Raw genomic sequence first — 11,837 nt, forward strand, 5'->3', positions numbered from 1 at the left:
ATTTGGGGTTAGGCAGACCCCCACCAGCTATATTAGAAAAAGGAAAATTTACAATCTACAATCTAGGATAGATCATTCCCGATACATCATCAGAAATAATTTTTGCAAGTTCCTGTGGAACCAATTCAAGAGAAATTGAGTCTCCTTTACAGATACAGTTGGGTTTGGATAAGAAGTCAGCTACTCTATTGCCTTCACGCCAAATGTGGGTCAGCTTCCAGCTCTCAAAAGAGATGAGCATGGATCTAATTGATTCGAGCGTTGGGATTTTCCGCCATGGGCACGGCCAAAGCAGGTTTATGGCCATAACAGCGATGAGCGAATCAGATTCTATCCACAGACTCTTAACTTGGTGCTTGATGGCTAATTTGATGCCATGATGGATGGCTTCAATTTCTAATTCTTGGATTGGGTGAGGATTGCAGTTAACAGAGAAGAGAGATAGGATTGTACCCTTGTGGTCTCGGAGAAGGCCTCCAATCGAGGTGGTCTCGGAGAAGGCCTCCAATCGAGGCGGTATCACTAGCCAGGGAGGCGTCCGGATTCAACTTGATCTCATAGGCAGCAAGAGGCTCCCAATGGCAGAATTTTGGGTCAGTGGCTTTGCTGAACAGGGGAAGATTAAAGGAGTTGGAAATTCTTTGGTTTTCTTCAGAGTCTTCATCTTCCAGCTTGAGGGCCAAAATACGAGACCTAGTTGCACTAATAATTCTACTTAAAAGGAACCTTTTATGGGTTTTTTTTTTTTGAAATAGTCTTGAGTTTCTTTCCTGCCAGAGCAAGTAGATTGAAGCAGTGAGAAGAGTTCGAACAAGGGTGTAGGTCTGCCCTTTTTTCTTGAATTTGCTCCGAATCCAGTTTTCCTCATCGGATAGGGATTTTTTTTGCTTTCTTCTCTCTGAGATGCGGCGGAGAATCACTTGCCATATCCATGCCGAGTAAGAGCAGTTGAAGAAAATGTGGTTGACACTTTCGGAGACAGAATTGCAGAGAAGGCAGGAGCGATCATGGTTGGGGCCGAGGAAATGAAGGTTATCTCTGGTACTCAATTTGTCCTGAAGAGCTTGCCAAGCTGTGATACTGAACTTCGGAGTGTGACCGGCGAACCAAACTGATGATACCCAAGGAGGTTTAGGATTAGGAGATCTAACGGTGTTCCAAGCACTTCGTAGCCTGAAATTACCATCAGATTCCGGCTTCCAAATCGGGTTAGAATTAGCAGCTTTAGTGAAAAGACCAGAATTGATGATCTGCTTAAGCTCTTGAAGATGAGGAAGCACTTGAATCAAATCCCACCCACCCTGAAATTTAGCCTCAGCAATAGAAGCTTTCTGGGGAATGAATGATGTCGTAATGGAAGACTGGGCAGAAAGGGGACCATTCGGATGCGAAGGATCTGTCCAAAATTGCAGAGGGGACTGAGATCCGACAATGAAGCAAACATGCTTGCTGGCCATGTCACGTGATTTTATAATGCTTCTAGCTGCCCATGATGGGGATGTAGGCATGGGGAGAGTCCATAAACTTCTTCCTCTGATGTATTTCCGATCAAACCAGGTAACCCAGGGAGAGTTTCTCTTGGTAAGGATGAGCCAAAGCTGTTTGATCTGGGCGGCCAGATTCAAATCTGATACCTTTCTGATCCCGAGGCCTCCTTCAGATTTGGGGCTACAGATTGTGAACAAATATACCTTTATTGGTGAATGTCACCGAATGCAGAAAACAGATGAAAGGGCGCCTCATTGGCGAATGTCACCGAATCCATTTATTGTTCTTTGACTTATAGGAGTTATAAATGCACATTGGTCCCGTTCCACCAGTGGGGTTTGCAAGAGAATTTAACATTCCACTTTTTGACGAATGATAGACTGAAGGGCGCTCTTGCAAAACCAGCTCTAAGGGCGCGCCCCCATTGGTCCAATCTTAAGAAAGTGATCCACTTTCTCACTTTCTTAAGCGCCCCCATTGGTCCAATCTTAAGAAAGTGAGATCACTTTCATCACTTTCTTAAGATTGGACCAATGGAGGCGCCCTTGTAGCTGGTTTTTGTATGCCGCACTTCATTCTATCATTCCTCACTTGAATATGTTTTGTTCTCCGGAACAAGATTGAAATATATAGCCAAGGGCATTTTAGCCGAAGTGATGTTTACGCCCCTGGTGATGGAATATATAGAGGGTTTTTTTTGGAAACTATAATATTACTTTCATTTGTTAGGAGAAAAAAATTATTATAATTTTTGCCCCCCTTGTGCAAAATTTCTGGCATCGCCCCCGACAACACATGTCAAAAAGGGCAGCAAATGTGAGAAATCCAAATCAAAATCTTCTCGGCATCCAAACGGGCCCTTACGAAAAAGTTGAATTTAGTGGTGTTGAAAATTACAACACAACACATGTCTTTTTCACTAATTAAGTCAATGAAAAGAACCTAATACTGAATTTGCCTTAGCATATTTCATGCAACCCAGTATTGATACAGCCACCCCTTAAAGTCTTGAAACAGATTAAGAAGCAAATCTGTATGTAGTCCGCCCATATTTGCATTGCAGAGAGCCAAAGGGCGCATGCATTTTCCTTTTATTTTTAGGGTTCTCTGCTCTGAGTATTACCTGTAAAATCATAGAAAATCAAATGTATATGCCTGTAGAAGCTCTTTAAACTTGGAGTAGTGAAGAGCGGATAGTAATTGGATTATATGTTTTTGTGGGTTCCAAATCCAAATATCTATTTTTCTAGAGCTTATAAGGTACAAGAAAAAGCATAATTGGATTTGATTTGGGTAGTGGAGAGCAGATTTTGCTGCCCAGGGAGGGAGGAGGGGGTGGTTATCGTCATTGCAGTGATTTCAAAAGGCCCTAATTAAATAGATTGGTTACATATGGAAGAATCCCAACCTATACCAACAGAATTTATTTGCATTTCTCAAAGATGCAGGCAAAACTCTAGAGTTGTCCCTTGTTCTTCAGTTTTTTTTAAAAAAATTTGGATAGGGATGGACATTGGGAATTTTGATGGGTTTCTTCTCCTACATATAAAATTAAAAAAGGAGGAGACATTTCAACAGGACCCCAGATAGCCATGATATTTATGATATTTCCCTTGAGATGATCATAGTATTTTTATTATTCCTTCAAGAAAACAGGACCTATTGAACAAGTAGACATGAACTTTGCACACAGAGATCTATGCATGCATACATTGGTAACATCTCCTCAAGAAACATATCCAAATGCTCCTTGGTTTTGCAGAAAATAAACACTTTGAGGTCTTTACTTGAATGATAGCTTGAAAAGGTGGAAATGTTCAGTAACTGTACAAGTAACTTGAGCTTCTCCTTTCCGGTCCACTAACTCCAAGGAAGCTAGAATACCAATGAGCAGACAGCCTGGGGTATCTCTTCCGATCCTTGTCATGAAAATCGACTCCATAGAGACCGTAACGAGCACTATATCCAAACATAAGCTCAAAACAATCCATAAAGGACCACACAAAGTATGCCCTGGCATTTGATCCATTCCTGCATATAAATATTCATTCAGAAACAACTAATGCTGATTTTGACAGTAATTGACAACTAATGCTGTGGCATATTATGTGGTGTTGTCCAGAATAGTTCACTTATGAAAGCACATCCAAGATCCATTAAGCTATTCATGATTATATTATGTAGCAATTCCGATTAGGTATTTTTAAGTGCCCTGAGTCTAATAGATAGCATAAATGAAGCATGAAAAGTGCAAGAGGAGTGTTTCCACCAGCAAGCAAGAGATAGAAATTTATAACAATTTTTCAGATGCTACTTTCCCCACCAGCAACCAAGAGCTAGAAATTTTATAACAATTTTTATTATGCTTCTTCCAAGTTACAGTCTATTGCACAGTTCGTTTTTTCTTATCATAGTGTTTATAAGGCTTAGGCTACAGGTTCAAAATGCTCTGTTACCTAGTTTCTGATGAAGTCTAGTGGAAACCAATTTCAATATAACCAAAAATTGTAAGTATTGAGACGAAGTTCTGTCCTAATCTAGTTTTCAACATTTCTAGAAGAACAGACACAACTACTCTGGTTTTCCTAGAATAATAGTATTGGAGATACGGTATAATAATGAAAAATACCTAATAGATAGAAGCAAGCTTTCAATGTATCCCCGTAGATAGTCTGCTCGTTCAGCATCATCATGAGCATTGGGAGAAGTGGAAGAGGTGCTGAAGTCCACATATCCTGATTACATTCATAATCTCAAGCAGGATCAAATTTTAGCTTTACTACTATAGTTCAGATTCAGCATCACCATTAATATGTTTATACTCTCAATCTAGCAGTTTTTGTGGATTTACCATTTTCATGGATTACGACTGCAGGATTTTTGTAGTGCACTTTTATGTACTCCAGCATTCTTTGCATAGCCCATGGAGCTGCAGGCATCTGAGAGGATTTCAACCTGCTAAAATCCTGGTTATGAATTCAATTGTGTCAGCCTGCTGCCCTAAATTTGAAGAAACACAAGTGCTTAGTAATCATTGATTTCTATGATCTTACCTCCCCAAACGACCCATTGCCAACTACATAAAAAGAACAAGCATGAGTTTTAATCCGCTGTTAGTTCGTGATTAAATAAGGGAAATATAACTCGTAATTGATTAAAAATAGGATCCCATGAGAGATGACTTTGCTAAATAATCTGATACGGCCCGAAGCAGCTGATTAAAAAAAAAACACTAATTGAAACAAAAACAACTCAAGAAATGAATTAACATTGGCGAACTAACAAAGTTTATTGGTTTTCGACATGTTTTGATGTTTGTTATTAACAAACAACAAGACTTCAATAAATGTGATTCTGTTATTCATTGAAAAGTTAAGCAACTGTCCTACTCAAAAAGCAGCAGCAACAAAAGAAGAGCTAAGTAGCCATTAGTTCACTAAATAGAAATTAAACATTTTATGCAACAGTTTTATTAATTTTAAAATGAGATTTCTAGAAATTAAGAACAATAAGGTGTGATGCTGAATAAAAAATGAACCATTTACTGCGACAGTATTACTGCATTAAAATGGGAGACATTGCAAGAAATTAGTAATGATATGACATGATGTTTAGTCAAGATTTATCATGTTAAAAGATTAGGAGTTCATAGTTACTATCGTGGGAATTTGCATGTGCAGAGTAATGTCTGAAGGGTAAGCAAAAAAAGGCATCAAACAACGAGAAAAATTCCTGGGGAATGTGGGTGAGACTCCTTAAAGGAAAAAAAATAGGAAAAAAAAATCATTTCCAGAACTTGTTTATCTCCTTTTACAAGAGAAATGCCTGGAAAATGGGAGGGCTGGATCCTTAAGGGAAAAGAAATCATTTTCAAAACGTGTTCATCTTCATTTCACGTTTCACCTCAAAGTGTATCCTACTGCAGAACTGGTTTCCTTGTAATTATGCCAAGTCTATATGAGATAATCCAAATTCGGTTTCTATATTTTGAGCAGAAGGCTTGGTCCAAAACAAGATAACAGTAGCTTCTGACTTGATGCAAGGATAGTCATTTAGATCTATTAGAACGATAACCTGAACAGTAACCAGTTACCAGAAATGTCATCGAAAAGTATGAAATAATCTACTTTAGGGCACAAAGCACCTCATGGGTTCCTGATGTGGGCATAACTTGAAGACTGAAGTAGAGAACTGTTGCAACTATATTTTGAAATAGCAGTCTTCAAATCTATGATGGTTTTCTTCACAATGACAACTTACATGTTATTGTAGCAGAGATATCTCTAACATAGTCTTTCTGTTTCTTATCTGAGACAGCAGGCATGTCTTGAACATATAATACCAAATAGTGATTGAAACCAATAAAATCAAATGATCCTTTCAACTTTTTTGATTCACCCTCAGTGAATGATGGCAATCGAGATCCTACGATCTTTCTCATAATGGCAGGGTAATCGCCGTACACAAGTGGATCCAAAAACCTGGTCCAATAAATTAGACAGTATATTAAGTAATAGAGTTGCTGCATTTCCAGTTCAATCTTTCTGTTTTCTTGGAAAAATTAAAGGAAGTAGAAAATTTAAGATTCACAATCATTGAACTCACCAACCATGATGAAAATCAATCCATCTTTGTGTTGCAGCAATGTCCTCTGGTGACTGTGTGAGAGGTTCAAACCAAAATCCCAAAAGTGTAATACCTACATGGCCCTTTTGCTTTTCCTACATGTAAAACATCTCTCATTAAACGCTTCCTTGAACGTTTAAAGGAGAACTCGAATACAGAATACAAGTGTTTCTATATCTGCCAAACTGTCCAAATGTCTGAATCGAATACAGCAACATGAAGTTGTAGGAATAGAATGACTGGGTCATACTAAGGGTAGTATAAAGAGATTAATGAGACAAGAAGATACTCGAACCTGGTACTTTTCTCTGTACAGTTGGACTGCTGCTGAATGTGATAATAAGATATTATGAGCAGCAGTATATGCTTCTGTCGATGAGTTCCCCTTGGAGCAATTGAGACCAAAAGGATAAGAGCAATGTTCGGGTGGAAAGGCTCCGAGATCATAGCCAATTACTGTTTGTATGTTGGGTTCATTGAAAGTGCTCCACGACCTCACCCGATCCCCAAATTCTTTGAAACAAATATCTGCATATGCAGTGAAATCCTCACTGCCACAGAAAGACAAACCACATCAGAGCAATAAGCAGGTCAAAAGCCATGAATCTTTTGTTTGATTTAAGTCAAATGTTGGGATGTTCCAAACAAGTCCCAAAAGGATGCAAAATGGATCAGATACTAATGAGTTTATGCTTCTTATCTGGATTTTCATATGGTTTCTATTGCTCTTCTTTTGCTTAATTATGTTTTAATGTAAATTTCCATTTTATCAATTTATCTGGTGGAGATTGATATAATTTATTCTTTTATTTCCCACCACTTACTTAATCTATAGCAATCAGACAGTTTGGAAGAGTAAGTGTGGATTAAGAGGTGAGACTCAAATGGCTAGGGGAAATTCATGATTGAGTGGGGGGGGGGGGGGGGGGGGGAGGGGGGGGTGGGCTTGGGGTTTCGTTGGACATCTGAAGAGTAGTCAAATTGATGTTGCCGGGAGAAGGAAGGTTGAATCCTGTCTGTCAAGGACTGAGATTGTTCTAGAGGCAGTGTGTTAGCAATTCTGGGATTTTATGAATTTCTTCTTTTGGGTGCAGTATTTTCGTTGAGAACAGCCTCCCACAGTGTTCTTAATCCTTTTCTTTCAAGTAAATATTGTATCTGTTTGGGTTCTTTCTCAGTCTCCAAATCAATCCACTGTGATTCTCAAAAAGAATATTAAAACAATAGTAGTTCAGTAAATCTTGTTCTTTACATGAACTTTGGGCTCAAATATCCTCCATATTCATCTTCGAGCGCTTGGGGAAGATCAAAATGATTCAGTGTGACATGAGCCTCAATTCCTGTAAAATTAGGGAAACACAAGCTCTACCATCAGTACTAACTTCAGGAAGATAGAATTTCAAGTCCATTAATACTAGATTCAGGTAGATAGAATTTCAAGAAAGTGGGTACTAAATGCATATTTGATGAAGATACAATTCCAAAGTCAAAGTTGTAGCAGACACTGTTTGAGAGAGGAGTAGAAGTAAAAGGAGTAATTCTACTATGAGTACCATGAATGATAAGTTGATTGATGAGATTATTGTAGTACTCCAAGCCTTTGGGATTGACAGCTCCATTCCCATCTACAAGTGGTATGGAAAAGATCAAAAGGAATTCAGCTATCATTCTATGAATTAAAAGTCAAATTTGACTGCAGAAGTTCCAGCTCCATGTAGGAAACAATGTGCACATCGATCAATCCAAACAAATTGAAGGGTATCTTTGAAAATTCATTTATAAAACATAAATCACTTGTAACAGTCCATACCAGGAATAAGCCTAGACCAGGAGATGGAAAATCTGTAGGCATCCAAACCCATCTCATGCATTAACTTCACATCATCCTGCCCTCATAAAAACAAGGATTATTCCGATACCTGATTTTTCGTCTCTATAGCTTGCTCATGGAGAAATAAACAATCTTGATTTTTCACCTTGTACTTATGATATTGATCTGCAGCAACTTCTCCTGTGCTCTTGTCAAGAACTTTTCCTGTGAAGTTAAGAGCTTATTTCAGGCTGTTTATGGTATTCCCATTTCAATTCTCACAATAGCTTAACTTTGTGTAAAAAAAGTGAGAGAGTAGAGGGTCACCGGCATTGGCGTAAGTGTCCCAGATGCTTGGTTTCCTTCCATCCTCTGCAGCTGCTCCTTCAACCTGCAACAAAAACAGGGAGGAAATAGAAATCACCGCGGTTGCTCAACATAAATTTGTTAAATGAAAATGAAGAAGGATCTAAGAGCCCATTTTTCTTACAAAATAAGATTGAATTAAAATAAGCTTAATTTCAATTAACAAAGAGAAATTTGTTGGTAACAAAGAGGCCCTTAATTGCCATACACGTGATGTGAGTGTATGGTGTGGATTAATGGGTTGTTTCGCATGGTATCATGGCAAAGGTCCTGGGTTCAAAACTCCTTGATATTAAAAATTCACGTGTAATGGCCAGCCCAAAAGAGGAACCGTGTGGCGCCACGAGCAGGCCAACCCTAAAAGGAGGGGCCACACGTGAAGTATAATCCCAAAATTAAATAAGGCCTTCTCCAAAGGCTTAAGCTTTTGGAGTAATTATGTTTCACAGAGTCTTTCTACTGAGTATGGGAGGGCACCTGGTAAGCAGAAGAACCAGCACCGAAGATAAAGCCCGGTGGGAAATCATGTCTGCTGATGCCAACCACCTTACCATAATTTACAGCTACTGATATTACAAGGAGAAGTAGCTGCCACAGTCTCACCATTATTCCACCTGCTTATTGGTAGATTTGTGTTTACCGTATGTTGAGTGATGAGAGAATGAGGGGGCTTTAAATTGTTGGAGAATACGGATTCAGAAGCTTTGTTTGTTACAAGGCTTACAAGGAAGGAAATATAAAGCCTGCTGAGGCAAGCAGGTCCACTAGATAAATATGTTTTGAGGGGTAGCAATAAAGGAGAAAACACCAAACTAATAATATAACTGTGTGACTCAATACTACCCAACAAACACAAGAAAGCAAATGTTCCTTTCATGCAAAAGGAAATGAAGAAATATCTTCCTATTCCAACAGAGACAGAACGCTTCCTTTTTAACTGGTAGCTAAAAAATCTATCTTCTATTCTTTGTTTTTTTGGCTCTGACTAAATTTCCCTTCTTTTATTGTGACGAGTCCTAATCGAAAGATGTGGACACATTGGAAGAAGACAGAGATGGAGAGTTATGTCGTATTTCCTGGTTGTCTAAGGATCTAAAAGCCGAATCCAATCTTCTAGCACCTATCTCATAATGATTCTTTAGTTTTATCCTTTTTAACATAAACCACGACTTAGCTGATCTCCATGGACCATTGATTGTGTCTTGAAACCAAGAAATGACATTTGAAGAATCCCCTTCTTTTATCGGATATTACTCTCCTGGATCATATGCCTAGTGTTTATGAGAAAATTGGGTTGCTTCTCGTGGTGCCATAGAGATCCATGGTATGTCCAATGAGGGGCCATTTGAATACGCAGATTATAGGATCATTGATTTCTTCAAAATTGTAGATGGGAGACGAGAGAAGAAAGAGACCAGCCGTTGTTTTCTGATTTCTCGCCCTTCTTTCTGGCAGCAAGAGAGAAGCAGCTCGTCCCATGTTTCCTGGTAAAGAAATCTCAGGATGGAGGAGAGATTTCTAAAACCTGGTTTTCTTACTTAAAATCCAAGAAACGCTGTCAGGACCACAGATAGCAGCTTGATCATGAACAGTCTTTTACACTGTTATCAAACTAAAACTTGGATTCTAAAATCGGCATATCCAAACGGCCCCTAATAAATTGCTTGATGCTTAGGTGTTGAGTTAGGTGGTTGCACCGATCCTCTGGCATCAATATAATAAAAGAATTATGTTATTCTAAACATTAATTCGTTTCCTAAGGCCCTGTTTGTTTAAGATTATGACAACCGATTGTGAGTACCAAACCAATTATTGGATTGAAAATTATGTTTGGCACTCATTAATTTTGAGTCCAATAAATCGGTTTGGCAGTCACAATCGGTTGTGAGTGCCAAACTGAAATAGTTAGATACTTAGATGAAGCTAAATTTATGGGTCGCAATACCAGTCCCCTAGAACAAATTGAATAAACTAATATACCAGCTGATTTACTTCACTAGTAGAAGACCTGTACATCTACTATGAATAGAAACAAACTAGATAGAGAGTCAGAAACTTTTACGTATGAAATTGGTGGAAAGATACAAAATTAGTGGCTAGCAAAACATCTACCTTATTTTATTTTTTTTAACTGTGTTCCGCTATGCGGTTCATTTGTCTGTTGAAATGGGATGGGCTGAAACATGGAGGGAATAGGAAGGTGACAAAAAGATTTTGAAGTAGGGTAGTCCATGCCTTTTGATGTTAACCTTCTCAAGTAACCTGTAACCATGTTACATTACTGGAATTTCTTTTGAAAATACCAAATATCCTGAAGTCAATGAAAATGGAAAAATAAAAACTATTTTATTCCAGTAGAAATTGAGAAACTCCATATAATCTTTCTATGCAATTTAATTTCCATGTAAATATATTAGTTGTTTTGAAAACAAGAATAACAAGTCAAGATGGCCGAGTTGGTCTAAGGCGCCAGTTTCAGGTACTGGTCCGAAAGGGCATGGGTTCGAATCCCATTCTTGACAGAGTAAAATTTTTTTGTCTGCATCCCACTAAATCAATGGTCTGAGATAAAACATGTGAAAACTAAGTTTGATGCACAGGATAAACAACTGAAAAAATTCAACGGTTTAAATTTTCTTGATTGAATCCCAAACAAGGCTTCATGGATACATCTGGCATTGATCTTGCAGAACATCCTTAGAGGAGGGAGAGTGTAAGAATGTAACTCATATTTCTTCTTCATTTAAACATCTGGTAGAGGTCCACTAAACCTCAGCTTGCCCATAACAGAAAAACAAGGCTTCAAGGATCAAAGGATTAATAGCATCCGATCAAAGTGTTTCTCAACGGCATTTGATTAAGATTGTTCTGGTCAACAGATGTGATCAAATAGACCAGGTAGAATATTGGAGCCCAATAGGTGTCTATGAAGGAGCATAAGAATTAACTTTACCATTTTTTCTTCATACAATTCCATTCCAAAAATGACTGGGTTCATTTGCATGTCCTTAATATATAAGTGTAGAAGAAAAGGAAAATAGACTTCCATTTATTTACTTCCTTTACTTCTTGATATGATAGGAAAGCCAACCAGTCAAGAAGTGTTTGCACCAGAAATTTTACAACTGACAAGAGTGTTATGTGAATAGTAAAAGACAACAGGACAATACTAAGAAAAGGAAATATGTCCTCTGATTGTCCCTACTTTGGTTGCAACCAAACGGACCCTACGCTGAGTAGAAGTAAAATGATGTCATTTCCAGGTTAAAACAAAGTAAATCAAGTTTGTTTCCCTTTCCACTTGATTTGGGAGGAAACTCAAAATGCTATTGTTTGAAAATGAACAGTACATCACAATCAAACTAAGAGAATGAGATCATTTTAGGGGCCGTTTGGATACGCAGATTTTAGAATCCTCGATTTCTTCAAACTTGTAGATGGGAGACAAGAGAAGAAAGAGACCGGTCGTCGTTTTCTGATTTCTTGCCCTTCTTTCAAACAGCGAGAGCAGCAGCTCGTGCCATGTTTCGGTTTTAGAAATCTCAGG

At 38.3% G+C, this 11,837-nt stretch overlaps 2 protein-coding genes and 1 non-coding gene across 5 annotated transcripts; 1 reads left to right on the forward strand and 2 right to left on the reverse strand.

Annotated features, from left to right (window-relative positions):
- Positions 1–425: 425 nt before the first annotated feature.
- LOC143892013 (uncharacterized) lies at positions 426–1,457 on the reverse strand. The gene has a single exon (XM_077396490.1). The coding sequence runs from the start codon at positions 1,455–1,457 to the stop codon at positions 426–428; it is 1,032 nt and encodes a 343-aa protein (XP_077252605.1).
- Positions 1,458–3,065: 1,608 nt separating this feature from the next.
- On the reverse strand, positions 3,066–9,055 carry LOC143847435 (beta-glucosidase 31-like). Of its 3 annotated transcripts, none has more exons than XM_077356251.1 (13): positions 8,894–9,055; positions 8,252–8,315; positions 8,091–8,149; positions 7,925–8,000; positions 7,668–7,739; positions 7,367–7,454; positions 6,410–6,665; positions 6,094–6,209; positions 5,749–5,969; positions 4,542–4,564; positions 4,340–4,454; positions 4,118–4,223; positions 3,066–3,519 (listed from the first exon to the last, which is right to left on the reverse strand). In XM_077356251.1, exons 1-13 carry the CDS (start codon positions 8,894–8,896, stop codon positions 3,306–3,308), a joined length of 1,413 nt encoding a protein of 470 aa, XP_077212366.1. In that variant the 5' UTR covers positions 8,897–9,055; the 3' UTR covers positions 3,066–3,305. The 3 variants fall into 3 exon arrangements, with proteins under 3 accessions (XP_077212366.1, XP_077212365.1, XP_077212367.1); XM_077356250.1 differs by having other exon boundaries at positions 8,768–9,055; XM_077356252.1 differs by lacking the exon at positions 8,894–9,055 and adding an exon at positions 8,415–8,436.
- A 1,676-nt stretch (positions 9,056–10,731) lies between these two features.
- TRNAL-CAG (transfer RNA leucine (anticodon CAG)) lies at positions 10,732–10,812 on the forward strand. Its single transcript has one exon. It is a non-coding gene; the product is annotated as a tRNA-Leu (tRNA).
- Positions 10,813–11,837: the final 1,025 nt, after the last annotated feature.

This window comes from Tasmannia lanceolata, unplaced genomic scaffold, assembly GCF_043159265.1.
Source record: "Tasmannia lanceolata isolate RefF3 unplaced genomic scaffold, GAP_Taslan_0.1 ptg000015l, whole genome shotgun sequence".
NCBI lineage: Eukaryota > Viridiplantae > Streptophyta > Magnoliopsida > Canellales > Winteraceae > Tasmannia > Tasmannia lanceolata.